Source organism: Panicum hallii, chromosome 1 (assembly GCF_002211085.1).
Source record: "Panicum hallii strain FIL2 chromosome 1, PHallii_v3.1, whole genome shotgun sequence".
NCBI lineage: Eukaryota > Viridiplantae > Streptophyta > Magnoliopsida > Poales > Poaceae > Panicum > Panicum hallii.
Genome location: NC_038042.1, coordinates 47,233,910 through 47,252,639, shown reverse-complemented (window position 1 = coordinate 47,252,639; position 18,730 = coordinate 47,233,910). Strand labels below are relative to the sequence as shown.

Sequence of the window (18,730 nt, the reverse complement as noted above, 5' to 3'; positions counted from 1 at the left end):
TTTTTATAAATAACTTGTACGGGTAATCAACATCACCATGAATTTATACACATAACTTTATTCGCATAACATAACTTTTTCTAGACAAACTTACCAAAAATATGAATTGGTTAGCCATATAGCTAGTGATTGTAGCTACCCATGTGTTAAATAAGGAACATACGGGAACAGGAGCAGAGCTACGTGTAGTTGCCGTTGTCAGCTGACAACGACAATATTTCCGTAAGCAAGTGGAGAGGCCGCAAGAGCTTTCATTCTTCATTCTTCATGATAGTGATTCTTGCATATTCAGATATTCCAAATGATAATGTTAGGCCAGTCTCAGTGCATAGTTTTATTGCACAATTACCAAAACTAAAAAATGCTAACTGTGTTAGATGAGTGTATGGTGATAAAACTTCTCTCTCATCCTATGAAACTCTCCCACATCTCTCCTTAGAATTACCCTATCATGTTAGAAAATTTGCTGATGTAACAGCATTTAATGCCCATAAAACTCCTATAAAACCCCACTGGGACTGCCCGTAACGCTCGCTTTTCATAAGACGGGATGGCTACAGTGGTGGTGAGGAATGAAATTGTAAAGGATAATTATTATTGTAAAACTTAGCAATCTCATAATATATCATCATTTAGTTTTCGTTGTGTTATTCATAGAACTATAGTTTCAAAGTGTAGGTTAAGTACATTGCATTGACATCAACCATAAAATTTCGTGGCTTCGCCCTTGTACGGAAAATGAAAAAAAGAAAAGAAAATGGAAGAAAACGTACCTACGCTAATGATTGTAGCTACCTACATGTTAAAAAGTAAAAATAAAATAGAAAATTAAGGGAAAAAATGGACGTTACGTGGAAGGATATTGCTGCATGCCCGTATCACACGTTAATATGGGGTGTCCGAAGATGGAGCCCGCAGGGTGGAGCGCGTGAGACGCATGAGCGCATAGTATCTCGAGCGAGCAATCGCTGAATTGGATTTGCGCAATCTGGCGGCCGTGCTCCGCAAGTACGAGCACGAGTGTGGACTGTGGAGCAGGACGTGCTACCGTGAACCCGTGATGCACTCGCAATAAGGCATGGCCTTCGGCGGCCAGCTACCTGGCGACGGCGGCGCTCGCCTAGGCCATCAACGCCGCCGCATCGATGCAGTCCAGTACTCGCTGTGTCCGGGCTGCGCACGAGTCCACGCCGGAATGGAACGCTCTCCCTCCGGCCTTGCCTTGGCCGCGGAAAGCCAAGAGTCCTGGGCGCCCTTTGCTTGTAACACTGGGAGCCGTTGGATTGAAACTGGACGTCGGAAACTGGACGGTGCTCCTCCCCCAAGGCCCCGGGGCTCATCTCTGTTTCTTTCCTCCTTTGCCTTCTCTCGGTCTCTCTCCTCCCTTGGTCTTCCTTTCCTGGCGGCGACGACTGGGCGAACGCCGGCGCCATCCGTCACGTCTTCGCCCGGCCCTTTGCCGGCGCCGAGCATCCACCAGGTATGCCCGCCCCTTCTCTCCCCTTCCGCTGTGCGTAACGGAGCACCCCAAAACCTAACAAAGCTATTTGTGCTCGGATCTGAGTGACCCAGTTACAATATATCACCTACTAACTTAGATTCTTTTTGCAAAAATTATGTCCCCTGCTGGGTCCGCCCCTGTTTGCAGCCCTCTTGGTTAAGCTTTGGCGGGGCTTAGCATCGTGCACTAGCGACCTGTGGCGCTGTAATACATAGATGACAGGTGAAACATAAAACCTTAGGCCACCAACTACATGGAGTCGCGCTAAGTGTTTGGAAAAAATTGCAAACTTTATCCTCCTTCAGAGGTTCCTGGTAACCATAAAAGAAATTTTACAAGACAGATGTCCATGGCTGTGCCATGGTGATGTGTTGATGAGTGTATGGAAGATAATTTCTCTTGCAGTAATATCTTTAACTTCATGTTGGTACGTGTGGCATAGCATTGTGACAATTTGTGGCTCTAAGGCTCTAACGCATCTGCCATCATGCAGTTGAGGTTTCCATATCTTCCTCTGGAAATGCATCCCCCACTGACTTTACACAGGCATCCTATGTGCGCTGAGGTACCTCACTAATGTTCTTCTGTCCTTTCTGAGTATTTGCATCTTGATGTTGTTGCATTGACTTAGTAAGATCTACCATTTTGATTTGTTACTCCAGATTATCGAAGAATTCCAGAAGTGCCATTTGGACCACCCTGTCAAGAAGTTCTTTGGAGAATGCACCGACCTTAAAATCAAACTAGATCACTGCTTCCGCCAGGAGGTGAGTGCTTTGAATTCCTTGTTTTTTATCATGCAGTCCTAAACCTTAGCCAAGGTCTTTCCCTAAAAAGAAAGAGGCTCCTTTTCTAAATACCATATTACTGTACTTGAAATTCAGAAAGCTTTGAAACGAAAGGCAAACTTTGAAGCAAGCAAGAAATTTAAAGAACAGCTGCAGGCCTACAAAAGAGAAATTGCAGAGAAAAACCAGGAATAAGAACTTGGAACAAAGGTCAAGGACCTAAAGGTGGATGCTCTTTATCTGTGGCAGGATGTCCTCAGTTGCTTCTAAAAAAACTCTCACATGATGAGTGGCAGCTAAAACCAGCAGCTAGAAGTTTATGTTCTTCCTTGATTCTGAGATGTGCTGCTTTTTCCATGTTCATCCATGCTTGTGTAATAACGATGAAGCTTTGTATCATACATAGACAAATCACTTTTGTTGCTTAATACAGACAGTTTTATTAGGAATTTTGCGTGCCCTTTACTTGCACTGTTTATTCTATATTGATTTGGTTTGCCAATCTTTTGAAATTTGTACATTCAAATTGCGTTAGTTTTTTTATCTGATTAATTTGTTTGCTGTTTGATGTAAACATATCACAGCCAGTTATATTTGGTCACACAGAGACAAGTAAACCAACCTGCCAGTTATTGTGGAATTCAGTTTCCTTTACGTACCAATATACACTGTGTGAGAATCGTCATTATGAAATTGGGATAGAAGACCTTATTGAACTCATTAAGATTTTCAACAACATGTGGATGTGGGGGCTATTCATCACCACAAAATTGAAAATGTCCTAGGACTTCCAACTTTAAATAATTTGAAGCTTTGGATACCAGCATGGATTCTAGATCATTCGTAGTAACTTTGAAGAATTTATATTGAACAGTAGACATTGATTAACAGATCAATTTGACTTGCTTAAAAGGATGAGTAGTGAGATGGCAACATCTGGGATAGTTGGGGTGGTCAGTGATTAGGGTTTGTCGGCTTATTGCATTCCAGGAAATTATTTCTGTATGTACATGCTATCTGCCATGTCCATTGATCTTTTCAACTTCCTCCAGTAACTGTGTGACAAGTGCTATTCCTATTTGTATATTGAGTTCTGGCTGAACAAACAGCAAATGAAGATGTTTCATAATTCCTAATGTAATTGCAAATGAATCTTTTAATCAAGAATTGATGGTTATGATTGGCATTGCCCCATTCTTTGAGCATAAATTTGTATGGCGATTGTAAATCCTATAGAGATTACTCCTATTGTACAAGACCGTGTTATGGGGAAAGAAAGGTCTGTAAACACTATCGGACACTGAAATGACTACCTCATTCCAAGATAAACCAGATGGTTGCCTCCTCAGCTAAAAATAATTATTCTATGGATTGTTAATATTGTTGACATCGATGAGTTAGTTGGGTATAGAGAGCAGTGTCTCGGTTGCTTCTGATCCTTACTGCCATCTGGCTTGAAGACTGAACTTTGACATAGGAATAGGAGGGTTGAGCTCATCTGCAATAGTGTTTGGATTTAGTTTGCTACTACGGCATCAAGCCACCCACTGATGAGCTTGGGGATCATGACTTGGCCAACACTTTGTTCAGGCATCTCATAGGAGGATTTTTTTTCAACCCTTTCAGATTCTCCAATGTTCATAATTCAGGTGAGTTGATGTGGTTATGCCTCTCATTAACCTTCATTTTGGAATTCAAAAATTAGATATTGTTAATCCTAAGTACTACTGAACTGCGTATGCAAGAGTTTGACCTTGATTCCATAAATTCCGTGACACCATTTGTGTTGCTTGGTGTTTATGGTCTCGTAACTACTAAATTGTAATTTCACCGCCTTTTTTTTCAGACACACATGGGCCAATCTGTGCTGAGAATTTGCTTTCACCATATATTGATGTCACACTCGTACATGTTTTAGGCAAGGTACTGGTCTAGCATGTGTTCGACTTCATTGGAGGAGCTCTCTGTCAAGCTATTGTCCCCTAGTTTTATATTTGCATTTATGCGGAATGGTGGTTGTTTACCTACTGTTCTAGCATGTGTTCGGCTTCATTGGAGGAGCTCTCTGTCAAGCTATTGTCCCCTAGTTTTATATTTGCATTTATGCGGAATGGTGGTTGGTTACCTCATGACACAAGGTAGTGATACATCTATAGCTCCAAATGCTGATTATTTCCTTCTGTTTCATTCCCATTAGGAACCTGAGGATATATTAGCTGAAGGAGACATGGATTCAGCTCAAGCTTGAGTGTAGTTCTCCGGAGGGGAAGACGATGACCAATTGCACAGCTTGAAACAGTGGCAGCCTACATCTGGAGATGGAAGAACTAAGGTGTTTCAGAGACACAGAGGTACTCTTTCTGCAGATCAGGAGCATTAGAAAGAGGTCTCCGCCATCAAGTCATGGATTCATCAGGAATGCAATCACTGTAGCATAATAACAAGAGATCACTGGTGGCGGTGGATTGGCTGGAAATGGGCAGTGGTGACATCCCAGCGTTACAGACCAGAGTGGTGGAAGCTGCTGTTCCATCTCTTTGTCCTTGAGGTGGACGATGGGGAGGCAAGCCTCTCAACACTGTTCATGTGGTCTCTGCCTCTGCCTGGGAAGGCGCACGTTCTGCAGGTCTGGATTTCTCTCGATCAGGATGCTGTTCACAAGTTAATGGCGATCTGCTATGATGTTCATCATCTAAGAGCAAGAGGAGATAAACAGAATCATAGCTTGTATGCTATTCTTGCCACTGCTATTCTGTTAATATTTGCTACGATTATGTAGGGTTCCCAAAATTTATTGTTTGCTTTTCTGGTGCTACAATGTTACGCTGTTTCTATTGAAGCATTGTACTACCGTACTCTGTGGGAACTGTAGCTGCTGATCAAACATGAACAGATCGTGAGCCCTAATGACTAATGTATACGTACTACTGGTTTACAACAGTCAAGCGATCATGGTCCCATAAAATAAGCTGGAAAAGCTCCGCGGGAGTTGCTTGGAAGCTTGCTGGTGCAGCTGTTATTATCAGTGCCCTTTTTTTCCACTAAAATAGAAGAGGAGCGATTCAGAGGTGACCAGCGGTAGGTGACTAGCACCACGGAGCGACGAAGGATAGCAATCATCCATGGAAGCAAAAGCTATCCCGCTCCTGACTCCCTACACCATGGGGAGGTTCGACCTCTCCCACAGGTCTGTATGTTCATCATCATCCATCGCTTTGGTTTTGTAGCAAACGATCAGTTCAGGATCTCGTGCATTCACTAGGCGAATCAGTTGTTTCTCCGCATAATAATGTTCTGCAGGTAGTCCTTCCCTCAGCTCTTACGGTGAGCGCCCGTAAGGTGTTTGATGAATTGACTCACAGCCTGCAGAGCGGCTGCCTTGGAAAACTTTGATGTCTGGAGGTTGATTTCTGCATATGCAAGTGACCTGAGCATGCATCCTCTGTTGATCTTGATGCTAGGGTTGTCCACGCGCCCCTCACAAGGTCGAGGTGCTATAACAACCTTCCTGGAGAGCATGTCGCGCTGTACTACTCGCAGAGGGCATCCAAGGCTGGCCTACTGATTGCTGAAGCCACTGGGGTCTCTCAAACTGCTCAGGGGTACCCCAACGCGCCAGGCATATGGACCAAGGAGCAGGTGGAGGCTTGGAAGCAGGTGGTGGATGCAGTGCATCGGAAGGGTGGAGTTTTCTTCTGTCAGATATGGCATGTTGGGAGGGCGTCTACTTATGGTACTGTTGCTTCTTATCAATGATCTTGCTAGTTAACATGTGTTAAGTAAAGGATTATCCATATGTTCTATATGGTCTTTGGTCTTGAATTGTTAGTTATTGCATTTATGCTGGATTTGTTCAGAGCATGACATCATAATATTCTCGTATGTTGGTTGAATAATTTTCTGTATGTAGGATAGGCTACTGGATTATGTTGACTCATTATGCTAGGCATCTGAAATGTTATGACGGCTCTGGACAAAAGTCCAGAAGAAATTGATGTCTTTTGTCTTGAAGAACTGTTCGAACTTGAGCTTAAACTAAAACCACAGAAATTATTGAACACCACATATTTCTACTGTTCTTCTCTCAAGCTAATCTTGTCAATGCTTATTATTCACACATATCGTTGTTTTCTCCAGTGTTGCATTTCATGTAGTTTTGAGGTTCCCCTGACAGCTATTTCTGGTATACACGAGCAGATTATCAGCCCAATGGACAAGCACCAGTTTCTTGTACGGACAAGCAGATCATGCCTCAGGTTCTCAAGGATGGAACTGTGGAGGAATTCTCTACCCCAAGGAGGCTTAGAGAAGATGAAATCCCTCAAATCGTCAGTGATTTTCAGCTTGCTGCTAGGAATTGCATGGAAGCAGGTATGTCCTTTGTAGTGTATTTTACCTTTGACTTGCACTACCCATCTTCATAAATCATGATTGTGATTTATTCAAGTTAAAATCCAAAAAGCTCCCAGCTGCACCAATGTTTACCTTGTTAACCAGATTATATCATTTATTATTGAGTTACCATCATGAACATTAGGCTTTGATGGGGTTGAAATCCACTGCGCATTTGGCTACCTGATTGAGCAGTTCATGAAGGACAGCGTCAATGACAGAACAGACAAGTATGGTGGAAACATGGAAAACCGCTGTCGCTTCGCTCTTGAGGTAATTCAAGCAGCCATCAATGAGATGGGAGCAGACAGGGTTGGTGTCCGTCTCTCACCATACTCAAACTGCCTGGACTGCTGGGATTCAGACCCAGACGCACTCGGCCTGTACATGATCGACGCCATGAACAAGCTGGGTATCCTCTACTGCAGCATGGTTGAGCCTGAGGTGATCAAAGTGGATGGCAAGGTGCAGATCCCTTACAAGCTGTTGCATTTCAGGAAGGCTTTTGCTGGTACTTTCATTGTTGCCGGAGGATACAACAGGGAAGAAGGCAACAAGGCTGTTTCTGAGGGTTACACCGACCTAGTGGCATATGGCAAATGGTTTCTGGCGAACCCAGACTTGCCGAAGCGGTTTGAGCTGAATGCACCTTTGAACAAGTACGACAGATCAACGTTCTACACACCTGATCCAGTTGTCGGGTATACCGATTACCCTTTTCTTGATCTTTCATCTGTGTGATTCCTTGAGAACAAAATTAGTGCTATATATACCTTGCTATTGACATGGAATCCCAAGTTAAATAAAATTGTTGAACTCGCTGGACAGTATTAACTCCACAGCTGCCACAGTAAACTTTTCATAAAACTTGTGAAGTTTATTCTTTCCTGGAAATTTGAAAAACACTGTATGCTAGGTTTCAGTGCTCACTGAACATGCATCATCACTTGCGCCGTGCCGCTGGTTGGCAGATCAGGCCTGCGGTACGGGAAGCCGACTGCAGGTCCCGGCCTTGGCTGTGATGCTCAGTGAGTTTTCTGGTCAAGTTCCTTGCATTTCAAGTTCTTTAATTTTGTAGTTGCTACACTTAGAGTTTGTTGTTCTAATCGCAACTACTTTGTTAGCGTCTCTAACTGCAACAAGTGGATCAGATGCACACACATTTTTCTTTTGGGTGTATACATGTGTCTCTCTCTTCCTCCTCCCTGTCAGGCTTTCCAAGCCTCTCTATCACTGCTATTATACACATGGACCAAGAAAAGCCCCGACTCCTAGCCGCCCCGAGCGCTGCGAGGCGGCGCATTCGTGTGTTGATCTACCCTCCATCAATGATCTCACCTTGATCTGCTCCGTGGAGAGACGCACATGAATGCTCTGGTCTGAGACCATGGGATTCGCCGTGTATGGCTACCAACTTGATGCATGTTTTTTCCCCCTCAGTAATGGTGCCTGTTCGTCTTCTCCTTCTCGACCCGCGCCTTGCGGACCGCCTGCTGGATCTGCCTCTCGTGCTCCTTAAGCATGTCCTCCATGTTCCCGCCGGGCGGCATCAGGGGGCCCGAGTAGTGGATCCTCTTGTTCTTCCCTCCGAATCCCTGAAAAGTTAACGATTGCAGTGTGATCAGCCATTGCCTGAATTTTGGTCTCATCAAGAGTGCCATTGCTAGGAGCTGATGTGTCTGGTCGGTACTCACGGCCGATGTGTCCCTCACGCCGAGGTCCTTCTGGTGGGAGGAGCCCGGCCGGCCGACGGCGTTGGCCGGCTCGGCGACGTCCAGCCGGTTGTACCTGGGGTTGGCGTTCCTGGCGGCCGACGAGCTCGGGTGCAGGTCGGTGCCCCGGGACGGCGCGTAGGAGCGCTGCGAGGTGAGCGTCGACGCCCTGACGGAGCTCGACGTTCGCGGGACCCCGCGCTGGTCGTTCCTGTACCACGTCGACCCGAACCCGGCGGTCCGTATCGCCGCCGGCCCGCGCCCGGCCACCGCCGGCGGCGGCTCGATCCGGAAGCCCGGCACGCTGTCCTCCTGCGAGCTGTAGTGGTGGCTCGTGCTCTTCTGGTTGGCGCGGGCATGCCTCCTCTGAAATGAGAGAAGCGGTCGCCTAGTTCAGACAAAAAGTTTGAACTGCCTTCCTGGTGTTCGAGCATCAGGAACATACTGAAAGGAGCATGGAGGAGCTCGAACCTGGTAGTCTGCAATGGCGTCCTGGGCTGGCGCGGCCTTGGCGTCGTCTCTCCCGGGCTTGATGGAGACGGAGCCCTTGCCTCCGATGGCCGTCGCGTTTTGCCTGCTGGCCTCCTGGCCTCGGAGCTTGGCGTCGTACTCCTTGCAGGGCGGGAACTTGGGCAGGCTCGCCGGGTCACACGCCAGCGGCTTCGTCCGGAAGTACTGTGATGGATGGCAGAGACGGAATGCAGCAGGATGTCAATGGCGGCTGCTGGTAAGAGCAGAGCAGAGGGAGGGAGAGGAGAGGAGAGGCGAGAGCCGCCTACCTCGCTGTCGAGAGCCGAGGCCGCCGTTCCCCGCGCCGACGGTTCGATGGCGAGCAGCGTGTCGAGGAGCTCCAGGGCCGTGGGGGCGAAGTCCTTGAACGTCTCGGCGATCTTGCGCCGGTACGGCCGCTGCGGCTTGAAGAGCGTCACGTCGGGCAGCTTCGCCTTGGCCCAGTAGTCCTCCGACGGCGACCCGCAGAGCTTGAAGATCTTGTGCAGCTGCTCGATCTCGGTCTGGCCGGGCATGATGGGCTTGCCGGCGAGCAGCTCGGCGAGGATGCACCCGGTGCTCCAGAGGTCGACGGCGACGCTGTACTCGGTGGCGCCGAGCAGGAGCTCCGGCGGGCGGTACCAGAGCGTGACGACGCGGCTGGTCATGGGCTGGCTCTTGGCGGGGTCGAAGGTGGTGGCGAGCCCGAAGTCGGCGATCCGGAGCACGCCGCCGTCGTCGATGAGCAGGTTGGAGCCCTTGATGTCCCGGTGCAGGACGCCGCGGGCGTGGCAGTGGCGCAGGCCCTCCAGGATCTGGCCCATGAAGCACTTAACCTGCGGCTCCGTGAAGCGCTGCCCGGAGAGCGCGGCGAGCCCGGCGAGGTCGTGCTCCATGTACTCGAAGACGAGGTAGAGGCTGTGGGAGAGGCGGGAGGTGACGATGCCCTCCAGCTTGATCACGTTGGGGTGGTCCAGCCGCCGGAGGATGTGGATCTCCCGCGCCATGAACCGCACGCTCTCCGGGTCCATGTTGACGAAGCGCACCCGCTTCAGCGCTACGATCTTGCCGGTCTGCAGGTCCCGCGCCTTGTACACGTTGCTGTACGTGCCCTGGCCGATCTGCGATCCGATCCGATTCGTGTTAGGATTGCCAATTACTATCAAGAGAAGAGGAATCGATTTGTGCTTGCAAGAACAGATGAATGATCACCTTGTCCAGTCGCTCGAACGTGTCGGCGCGACGGGGAAGCCAGCCGTGGACGACCTCCCCGGCGACGGAGGTGAGCCAGGAGGGCCATCCGGCGATGACGTGCTCGCCGGAGAACCCCTGCGGCACGCTGGAGATCACCTGGTACGCGCCGTCGTGGTCCGCGGCGCCGCCGTTGGCGTCCGCCGTGTCGCGCCGGTGGTGCGTGGGCGCCCCCGCGGTGCTGTAGGACTTGCTGAGGGATGTGATGACCACGACGGCGGGCGCGGTCTTCTCGACGGCCTCCTTCTTGCCGGCCGCCGGCGCGGGGGCGATCGCGGCCCCGCCGCCGGCGTTGCTGCCAGCCTTGGCCATGGCCTTGGCGTTGGAAACCGTCCGGGACATGGCGGCGTGCACGGCGGGGGCGTCCTCGTCCTTGGCGGCGAGCGTGATGAGCTCCTTCAGCGACTGGCTCGGCGCCTTCTGCAGCGGGCCCGGGGCCGGGGCGGGGGCGTGTGGCTGCGCCTCCGCGACGCCCTCCTTGGAGCACAGGCCGCCCATCGCCGACGGCCGACCGCGCGCGCTCCCGCCAAGCCGAGGGAATCAAACGCCCAGGGAACGAGAGCCGCGGCAGGAGAGAACCAAGGCCAGCTAGGATGACGCCGGCGGGGCCGACAGGAAACGGGAGAGCGGTGGTGGACGGGCAGGCATGGCGGTTGCAACCGCCGGGGCGCTTGGCGCGCGTGCACGCGGGTATCCGGCGGCGGGGCCGGACACGGGGTGCGCGCGCGCGGGAGCAGCAGCGGGGGGAGAACGAAGAGGGGGGCTCGAGGACGCCGAGGCCGTTGCGAATAAGCGACGGGGAGGGGAGGGGGGCAAGCGGCGGTTGGCGCGGTTCGCGGAGGGCCAGTGGGGCCAGGGCGTCAGTGGGCTGGGCGAGGGGGTGGTCGGGCCGAGGTGGCCGCCGGCCAGGTTGGGGGAGTGGCGCGCACGACGGGAGGAGGAGACGTGCGCCCCAATTAGGTAGACCAGCCAGCAGAGCCCCGGCGTGTGGCGCGCTAGCCACGCGGAGGCTCCCCCATGATTTGGCCGGCTGATGTGGAGAGCCGCTGGCGGTTGGTTGGGGTCTGCTGCCTGTCAAATGTCAAACGGATGAAATCAAACATCGAATCATTAGCCTTCGGTCAACGTCGGGATCATGAGCCAAGCTGCTAAAGCAGCGCGCGGATGTATGGCGAGGCGGGGCAACGGCGCCAGGAAAGCTCGACGGCGGGGTGATGCTTCGGTGAACAAGCATGGTGGTGGCGCGACACCAGTCGAGTCGTCGAGGGTGGTAGGGAAGGTGATGGAAGGTGTTTATCTTGACAGTACGAAGGAGAAGAGCGCAAGGAAGGAGGAGGAGGATAAAGATTTAGAGGTATGAGAGGAGTATTGTCATGTTCTTGTTAGATAGAGAGTTGCTCACGAGCTTACTAGTTGCTCTGCACTGCCAGCTTCTAGCGTGTTGAATGTTGATCTCGGTTAGGGTTTAGCTCACAACGATTCCTAACCCTTAAGACGGTCGAGTGATAGCGGTTAAGAGAAGAGTACTAAATGACAGTGAGCATGGCGGTGCCATCTCAAACTATCTTCACACGGTAGGGAATGACATCGAAATAAATGTCATTTTATATCGCTGGAATTTATCTCAAATATGTCATTTTATATTGCTAGAATTTGTCTCAAACACTCGGTGCAAATAAACATGAAGCACTCGGTGCAAATAAACATGAAGGATGGATTGCCTCCTGCTGAAAATTTTGAAGCAAGGTACTACAATCTATAGCGGCCGCAGACGCAGTAACATGTATGTTGTGGTTGCACGGTAAACGCTACACTACAAGGTAGTACCAATTAAAAGTTCGCATATTGAAACTTAGCGGCTATATATTATTGTTGCACTCGCAATGCAACAACAAGGCTCCAAACGTTAGTCTCTATACTATGTGGTTGTATTAGACCTTGCAGTAATTATTCTTATTCGAAATACAAAGATTTACAACTCTCCTGATTATTCCATCTATTTTGAAGAAAAAATACCATTCTAGTTTTGTCTCAACTCTGAAGTCAAATCATCTAAGGTTTAATCAAATTCATAAAAAACTATGAATACTTAGGATAGCAAATATATATCATTATATTTCAGCTTAGAATACTTTTCTATAGTGTATGAATTTGGTGTCGTAAACGTTGATGCTCTTGTTTATGAAAAACTGATCAAGCTTAAGATGGTTTGTCTTAGTATAAAACTAGAATGACTTTATTTTTGAGATAGATGGAGTATTTTAGAAAAAAATGTGTTTAGCTAGTAGATGAAGTAATGGTGGTGATCTAAGAAGAGATTTATACACATGGGAGATGCTGGAGGTATAATTGTGTGCTTGAAAGCAGTGGAAGGTCTAACAAACTACTAGTCCGTCCAACTAAATTAAGCCCGCAGGCTGCTGGTCCGGGCTAAGCCCAACCAACAAGGCAATGCAACTATTTTTTTACTACAACTCAAGCATATAATGATTACTCCACTATAAAAATTTCACCGTATTTGGACTAGGGAAACTGTAGCTATGAATTAATCACAGAAAAGTTTATATCTAAAAGTACAACAAAACTTTTTTACTAAATTATATCGTATAATATGTTCACTGCATAGATCTACTCACGTGGAGTCCAACAAAACTGAATTTTCCATTTTATGATTTTTTATTTACTATGATTTTTTAAAGATTCAGTCAAAATAAATATAAAAGAAAAAGAGAAAAACCACTAAGACAAACCAGCCAGTGAGTCTATATGTCCGGTATCGCGAGTCCGAGGAGTCCAGACAGGCGGTTTTATTCTCTAGGGAGGAAATACGGATTTGTCCCAAAGTTTAACGAAGTAAAAAGAATTTTTTCCACAAAACCAACTTCCAAGAAAGCTCTCTCGGTTGTCTCAGGCCGCTGAAGTGAATTGAGCAAACGAGCCTTTATTCATGTTTTCCATCATACAACATACACAAGATGCCCTACGAATCTTTTGTCAAAAGAAAAAAAGCATATACATCATGCTTTAGCTCTCAATAGGGGTCGCAAAAGCTAATGCCGGTTTTCCTGACTACGGGACAATTAAGCACGGGGACAAAAAAGAAAACTTGAGATGAAAATCTTTAAAGAAGACTTGTGTTTTTTTTTTGGCACAAAGAAGTTTGGCATTCAAATGCCACTTTTAGAACAGAACAACTAACCTCATTGCAAAAGAAGATGAAGAGACCCATATCCACTACTTAGTTGAGATAATTCCGTCCTAACTAACACTCGAGTAATTTTCGATTTGCTTTCTCAATTTTTTGTACGCCGGCTGCTTGCCTGCCTTGCCATGCCGGCCCACCCAGCAAGCGAGCTGTCTGACCGAGAAGGCCGAGTATGACGGGCTCGCAGCTAGCTATGAGCACCAGCGTGCATTTTGATTGTTGTTGTGGGTTCAGCTCATTAGAGCGTGGTTATCCAAGCAAGATCAGCTGGGATAGTTTAGATGAACCATGAAGTTCAATTTTTCTTGTACTTGTTTTTGATCACATGGTGTCATCTAAACCAGCAGGTGTGTGTGTTTTCTACGTGTCATTTTCCATTTTGTTCTACCTCTTCTCTTTGCAGTATTATTGTTTTGTTAACTAAGATGGCATGCCAGCAGTCAATCTCATGGCAACATACGTGTTTCCTTGTTGGGCAGATTTTTAATTATTTCTTTCATGGTTTAATCTCTTTAGGTATGTTTTTGTTATTTTTTGTTAGATTAAGGTATGTTTTAATTTTTGTTCTTCTCTGTCCCCTTGAGCTTTGCCATTCCTTTCATGTTATTTTCGAAAAACAAAATCTCGATCACGTGCTGCCATGGTTGTAATTTCAGCAGCAAAATCGATTTTATTTAGCTTAACCAATGCGAGTTGGCTGCTAGCATGTACATCTTCAGTCATACTTGCTGAGTGCATTGTATTGTTTTAGTTCATTCACCAGTGCGTGGATGTACATGTGAATCTCCTTTTCATTGTAATGAATCTTCCTGACAACATGCTAGTCTTCTTTCATTTTCCGGTTGGTGCATGCACGGTTCTTTCAGTCCATTCCCCCTGTCGGTGGTTTGATTAGAAAAAATGAAAAATCGATTGATTTTTAGCTGCTCGTCACTCAAATCTTGCCATCTACTAGGCAGTTCCACGTGGCAATCCTTCATTGGAGAGAAAATCGATTGATGCAAAGAATTTTTTCACTCGATTGTTACGTAGTCATTCCCTTCTACAAAGCCAAAGTAAGGCTTTCACTTCGGGAACCATGGGCTCTAAAAAAAGATTGAGAAAAAAGGGACAAGGCCACCCTAAATTAGTGAGCCGGGTTCTAATTACTATGGAGTCCGCTCTGAATGTAGCCACTAGCCGGGTGACCAAAACTGGCGGGCGACAAGATGGAACTGTTCACTACTAAAAAAGACTTGATTGGCACGATAGATTAGCTGGGCCACCCAGCGGCGTCGATGGCCGGCCGCTCAAAGGCCTGGGCGATCGCTGGCCATCGTCGTCGCCTCCGTTGAGCTCGACTGATAGCTAGGCGTTGTCCGTGGCAACCTGCAACCCACCACCGCGGTGTGCGGACCTCGATCGGCCAGGTCGTTCGCACAGCATATTGCGCGGTGTCGATTGCCCTTTTATGTGCACGGACAGAAAACTTACCATTAGAGGTTCATCGTCAACTGTTGAGGTGCTGATTGCTGGTTTAGTTTGCTTGTGGCACAACGCTGTCCTGATACAACGAACTGGCCATCCACTCGAGAGGACGTGCTGTTGGTGATATGCCCCTGAGTCCATCATCACAGTACGGTTTAAAGGTCCAAGAGGATATTGATTCAAGAGAGATTAGGATTACTAATGGGCCTATGAGATAGAAGCCTATTAGTACGCTCTATATATACGAGGGAGGGGCTAAGGGGGCGCGACAAGCCTGTGAGCCGCGCCACTTCCCTAGCCGTCGCCCCCCTTCTCTCGGCCGCCGCCCTTGCCGTGTGTACGGTGCTAGCACACCGACGCCCGGCGTTTCATCCCCGTACGTGTGGACTCCGTGGAGGTGCTGCTGCGACTGCTGCGCTGATCGGCTGCTGGGATCAAGGACGAGGAGCTCGGTTCGTGGGACGTGATCGACTACTTCCTCTACACCAACGCGCGACTTCTTCCGCTGCGCTGCGCGTCTAGTGGTAACGATCTATGTTCTTCTACTCGCAAGTATCTTAGGTATTTGCGGTAGTGATGCTAGTGTAGCCTACCCGTTCACCTACAGTGGTATCAGAGCCATCTTGCGTAGTTTTTGGTCTGGATCATTAGCATATAGGTGATATATTGTTGTAGTAGATTGGATCTATTACTTTTGCACGGTTTGATTAGATCAATTGGTCATAAGGGGTTAAAATTGGAGCGAGTTGATTGCGCGGCATGTGACAAAAAGATTAGTTCGTGTTCTTTCTCTGTTATGCATACGACATGTCCCTACCGGCTGGAATCACCATCAGGGACTAACTGTATGCATAGTCAACAGATTGATCCAACAGATCGAGGTCATGTGTAGATGCAGTCTTCTCAAGTGCAAAGTTTGCACGGTCAATGTGATTGACCTAGTGAAAATTGAGGCATTATGAATGGCTCGGATTTGAGGTGATGCGATCACTCTGATGAGATTTCATAGGGATTCCATAGATGCGATCTGTGTAATTCCATGAGGTTTTCAGGGCGCTGCCCTGAGACCCGCGGGGGGCGGCGCGGGACCGCCGTTGCTTTCTCGCTATAGCGGCTTCCTAAGCGCTACTTTGGTAGAACACGTCGTACGCCTAACTTGTTTTTGCAGGGTGTGATGTGAATGGTATGGCCTCAATGTCATGTAATGATGTATGTGATGATTTGTGCGGCCTGTGTGTCGCAAGTTAACACAACCGGGTTGAGGTTGCACCATTATTGTATAACGACCTGCGTGTCGACTTGTGATGTTTGAATCCTCATGTAATTATTTCACTAGCTATTAGATGTAGTAGCTTAGTATCTTTTCATGGAGGCTTCAATCATGATGGCGATCATGATCATCACAAGACAGGACGGATGGCAATGGAGGTCACCTTGGAGCCATGGCGATGGAGCCCATTGTGATGCAAGAGGCCATACTATTCATAATATAATATGATTATATGCCTGTGATGTTTATTTCCTGTCATACTATTCTTTCATGCTTTTACATATGGTGGATGTTTTAATCATGATAGAATGGCTTCCCTTAGAAAAGGTTGAGTTTTTTATGCCTTTTACCAATAGCTGCACCTATAAATTTTTTATCGTTGTGTGGTAGGTTTACCAAAGTAGAGTACCCTCAACTATCACTTTTGTATAGGGTGGATGTCGAACATTCACAAGCATAGTATTGGTTTACTCAACAAAGCTATCAAAATAGTTTTGGGCTTTAAGGCATAGGGTTGGGGCCAGGGCATTGGATGCCACCCAACAAACAAGAGTCGCATAGAGATGTGATTAGTAATTTGTTGCTTACCTGTATCACTACTTTTCTAGCAGTGATGCTAAAGCTCACTAGGATTTTAGTGATTATGGATCTTGAACCACTATATGTCATTAGAGGGAAGGTGACTTTGATATAGTAGGTTGTCTTTTGTTAAATCAGTTAATGAAAGTCTTTACATAAACTTAGTGCTGAAATCTTGCTTTACTTTAATGTTGTAGATCATGTCTGCCAGTAACAATTCTGCTTTCAATTTATGTTCTGTTCTTGAGAAAGAAAAGTTGAATGGAACAAACTTTATTGATTGGTACCGCAACCTGAGAATTGTTCTCAGGCAAGAGAAAAGGGAGTATGTTCTTGAGCAGCCATATCCTGATGATCTCCCTGACAATGCAACTGCTGCTGATCGCAGAGCTTATAAGAAGCACTGCAATGACTCACTTGATGTCAGCTGTCTGATACTCGCCACCATGTCCCCTGATCTGCAGAAGCAGTATGAGCATGCGGATGCTCACACCATGATCGAGGGGCTGCGTGGGATGTTTCAGAATCAAATCAGGACTGAGAGGTTCAATATCTCAAAGTCCTTGTTTGCGTGCAAGCTGCCAGAAGGTAGCCCGGTCAGTCCTCATGTGATCAAAATGATTGGTTACATTGAGACTTTGGACAAATTTGGTTCTGAACTTCACCAAGACTTGGCTACTGATGTTATTCTCCAGTCGCTCCCAGCGAGCTATGAGCCTTTTATCATGAACTTTCAGATGAATGGCTTGGATAAAATATTGAGTTAGTTGCATGGGATGCTAAAAACAGCAGAGGAGAGCATTAAGAAGAATCCCAATCGTGTGATGATGATTCAGAAGGGGAACAAAAAGAGGAAGCGTTGGACGCATCCTAATCCCAAAGGTAAAGGCAAGGAAAAGAGTTCCAGTGGTGGTGAGTCCTTGGGCTCTAAGCTAAAGCCAGCACCTAAGGCCAAATCTGGCCCTACTTCTGAGGATGAATGATTCCACTGTCATGAAAAGGGACATTGGTCTAGGAACTGCAAGAAGTACTTGGAAGAAAAGAAAAAGAAGAAAGGAAGTGAGACTTCCACTTCAGGTATAAATGTTATAGAAATTAATATTGCATTATCTTCCAGTGAATCATGGGTATTTGATACTGGATCGATGATTCACACTTGCAAATCGTTGCAGGGTCTAAGTGAGACTAGAAGATTTGCAAGAGGCGAGTTGGACGTTCGTGTCGGCAATGGCGCAAAGGTTACGGTGTTGGCGGTCGGCACCTACCACTTGTCTCTACCCTCCGGATTAGTTTTGGAATTAAATAATTATTATTGCATTCCTGCTTTGAACAAGAACATTATTTCTTCTTCATGTTTGGAAGAAGTTGATGATTTTAAGATTGTAATAGAGAACAAACGTTGTTCTATTTTTTGGAATGGTATTTTTTATGCTCATTGTCCATTGGTGAATGGATTATATGTTCTTGATCTTGAGAATAAATCTATCTATAACATTAATACTAAGAGACTTAGACCAAATGATTTGAATCCCACTTTTATTTGGCATTGTCGCTTAGGTCATATAAATGAGAAGCGCATTGAACAACTCCATAAAGATGGATTGTTAAGCTCATTTGATTTTGAATCATTTGACACATGTGAGTCTTGTTTGCTTGGAAAGATGACCAAAGCGCCTTTCACTGGTCATAGTGTGAGGGCGAGTGACTTGTTGGGACTTGTACATACCGATGTATGTGGACCAATGAGCTCAATAGCCAGAGGTGGTTTTCAGTACTTCATTACTTTCACTGATGACTTTAGTAGATATGGCTATATCTACTTAACGAGGCACAAGTCTGAATCATTTGAAAAGTTCAAAGAATTTTAGAATGAAGTACAAAATCAATTAGGCAAGACAATTAAATTTCTGCGATCTGATCGTGGAGGAGAATATTTGAGCCTTGAATTTGGTGATCATTTGAAGCAATATGGAATTATTCCGCAGCTAACTCCGCCCGGAACGCCTCAATGGAATGGGGTATCCGAACGGAGGAACCGAACCTTGTTGGACATGGTTAGATCCATGATGAGCCAAG

The 18,730-nt window shown here is 47.1% G+C and overlaps 3 protein-coding genes and 1 long non-coding RNA gene across 9 annotated transcripts; 3 read left to right on the top strand and 1 right to left on the bottom strand.

Moving 5' to 3' along the window:
* Positions 1-1,302: 1,302 nt before the first annotated feature.
* Positions 1,303-2,738, top strand: LOC112902120 (COX assembly mitochondrial protein 2 homolog). 2 transcript variants are annotated; one of them, XM_025971140.1, is made up of 5 exons: positions 1,341-1,480; positions 1,649-1,723; positions 1,995-2,066; positions 2,164-2,268; positions 2,386-2,738. In XM_025971140.1, the coding sequence occupies exons 3-5, from the start codon at positions 2,022-2,024 to the stop codon at positions 2,482-2,484; spliced, it is 249 nt and encodes an 82-aa protein (XP_025826925.1). In that variant the 5' UTR covers positions 1,341-1,480; positions 1,649-1,723; positions 1,995-2,021; the 3' UTR covers positions 2,485-2,738. The 2 variants fall into 2 exon arrangements, with proteins under 2 accessions (XP_025826864.1, XP_025826925.1); XM_025971079.1 differs by lacking the exon at positions 1,649-1,723 and having other exon boundaries at positions 1,303-1,480.
* Positions 2,039-7,520, top strand: LOC112901685 (putative 12-oxophytodienoate reductase 8). 5 transcript variants are annotated; one of them, XM_025970748.1, is made up of 6 exons: positions 2,039-2,066; positions 2,164-2,268; positions 4,487-5,476; positions 5,751-6,022; positions 6,487-6,660; positions 6,827-7,520. In XM_025970748.1, the coding sequence occupies exons 3-6, from the start codon at positions 5,412-5,414 to the stop codon at positions 7,420-7,422; spliced, it is 1,107 nt and encodes a 368-aa protein (XP_025826533.1). In that variant the 5' UTR covers positions 2,039-2,066; positions 2,164-2,268; positions 4,487-5,411; the 3' UTR covers positions 7,423-7,520. The 5 variants fall into 5 exon arrangements, with proteins under 5 accessions (XP_025826533.1, XP_025826467.1, XP_025826596.1 ...); XM_025970682.1 differs by lacking the exons at positions 2,039-2,066; positions 2,164-2,268 and adding exons at positions 3,126-3,938; positions 4,136-4,212; XM_025970811.1 differs by lacking the exons at positions 2,039-2,066; positions 2,164-2,268 and adding an exon at positions 3,126-4,212 and having other exon boundaries at positions 6,827-7,093; positions 7,179-7,520.
* Positions 7,521-7,831: 311 nt separating this feature from the next.
* On the bottom strand, positions 7,832-10,873 carry LOC112901208 (probable serine/threonine-protein kinase At1g54610). Its single transcript, XM_025970100.1, has 5 exons — positions 10,095-10,873; positions 9,173-10,003; positions 8,865-9,068; positions 8,376-8,759; positions 7,832-8,276 (listed from the first exon to the last, which is right to left on the bottom strand). The coding sequence occupies exons 1-5, from the start codon at positions 10,629-10,631 to the stop codon at positions 8,118-8,120; spliced, it is 2,115 nt and encodes a 704-aa protein (XP_025825885.1). The 5' UTR covers positions 10,632-10,873; the 3' UTR covers positions 7,832-8,117.
* A 6,785-nt stretch (positions 10,874-17,658) lies between these two features.
* Positions 17,659-18,094, top strand: LOC112902299. Its single transcript, XR_003230558.1, has 2 exons — positions 17,659-17,731; positions 17,827-18,094. It is a non-coding gene; the product is annotated as an uncharacterized LOC112902299 (long non-coding RNA).
* The last annotated feature ends 636 nt before the right edge of the window (positions 18,095-18,730 follow it).

What these genes read in the sequence shown, in the direction of transcription:
- LOC112902120 (XM_025971079.1), top strand. Translation starts at nt 2,022, where the DNA reads ATGCATCCCCCACTGACTTTACACAGGCATCCTATGTGCGCTGAG. An exon ending in GGCATCCTATGTGCGCTGAG is followed by an intron (nt 2,067 to 2,163) that starts GTACCTCACTAA and finishes TTGTTACTCCAG; the next exon opens with ATTATCGAAGAATTCCAGAA. An exon ending in ATCACTGCTTCCGCCAGGAG is followed by an intron (nt 2,269 to 2,385) that starts GTGAGTGCTTTG and finishes CTTGAAATTCAG; the next exon opens with AAAGCTTTGAAACGAAAGGC.
- LOC112901685 (XM_025970748.1), top strand. Translation starts at nt 5,412, where the DNA reads ATGGAAGCAAAAGCTATCCCGCTCCTGACTCCCTACACCATGGGGAGG. An exon ending in AGGTTCGACCTCTCCCACAG is followed by an intron (nt 5,477 to 5,750) that starts GTCTGTATGTTC and finishes TCTTGATGCTAG; the next exon opens with GGTTGTCCACGCGCCCCTCA. An exon ending in TAGGAATTGCATGGAAGCAG is followed by an intron (nt 6,661 to 6,826) that starts GTATGTCCTTTG and finishes CATGAACATTAG; the next exon opens with GCTTTGATGGGGTTGAAATC.
- LOC112901208 (XM_025970100.1), bottom strand. Translation starts at nt 10,631, where the DNA reads ATGGGCGGCCTGTGCTCCAAGGAGGGCGTCGCGGAGGCGCAGCCACAC. An exon ending in CCTCGGCTCTCGACAGCGAG is followed by an intron (nt 9,069 to 9,172) that starts GTAGGCGGCTCT and finishes CATCCATCACAG; the next exon opens with TACTTCCGGACGAAGCCGCT. An exon ending in GCGTGAGGGACACATCGGCC is followed by an intron (nt 8,277 to 8,375) that starts GTGAGTACCGAC and finishes TTAACTTTTCAG; the next exon opens with GGATTCGGAGGGAAGAACAA.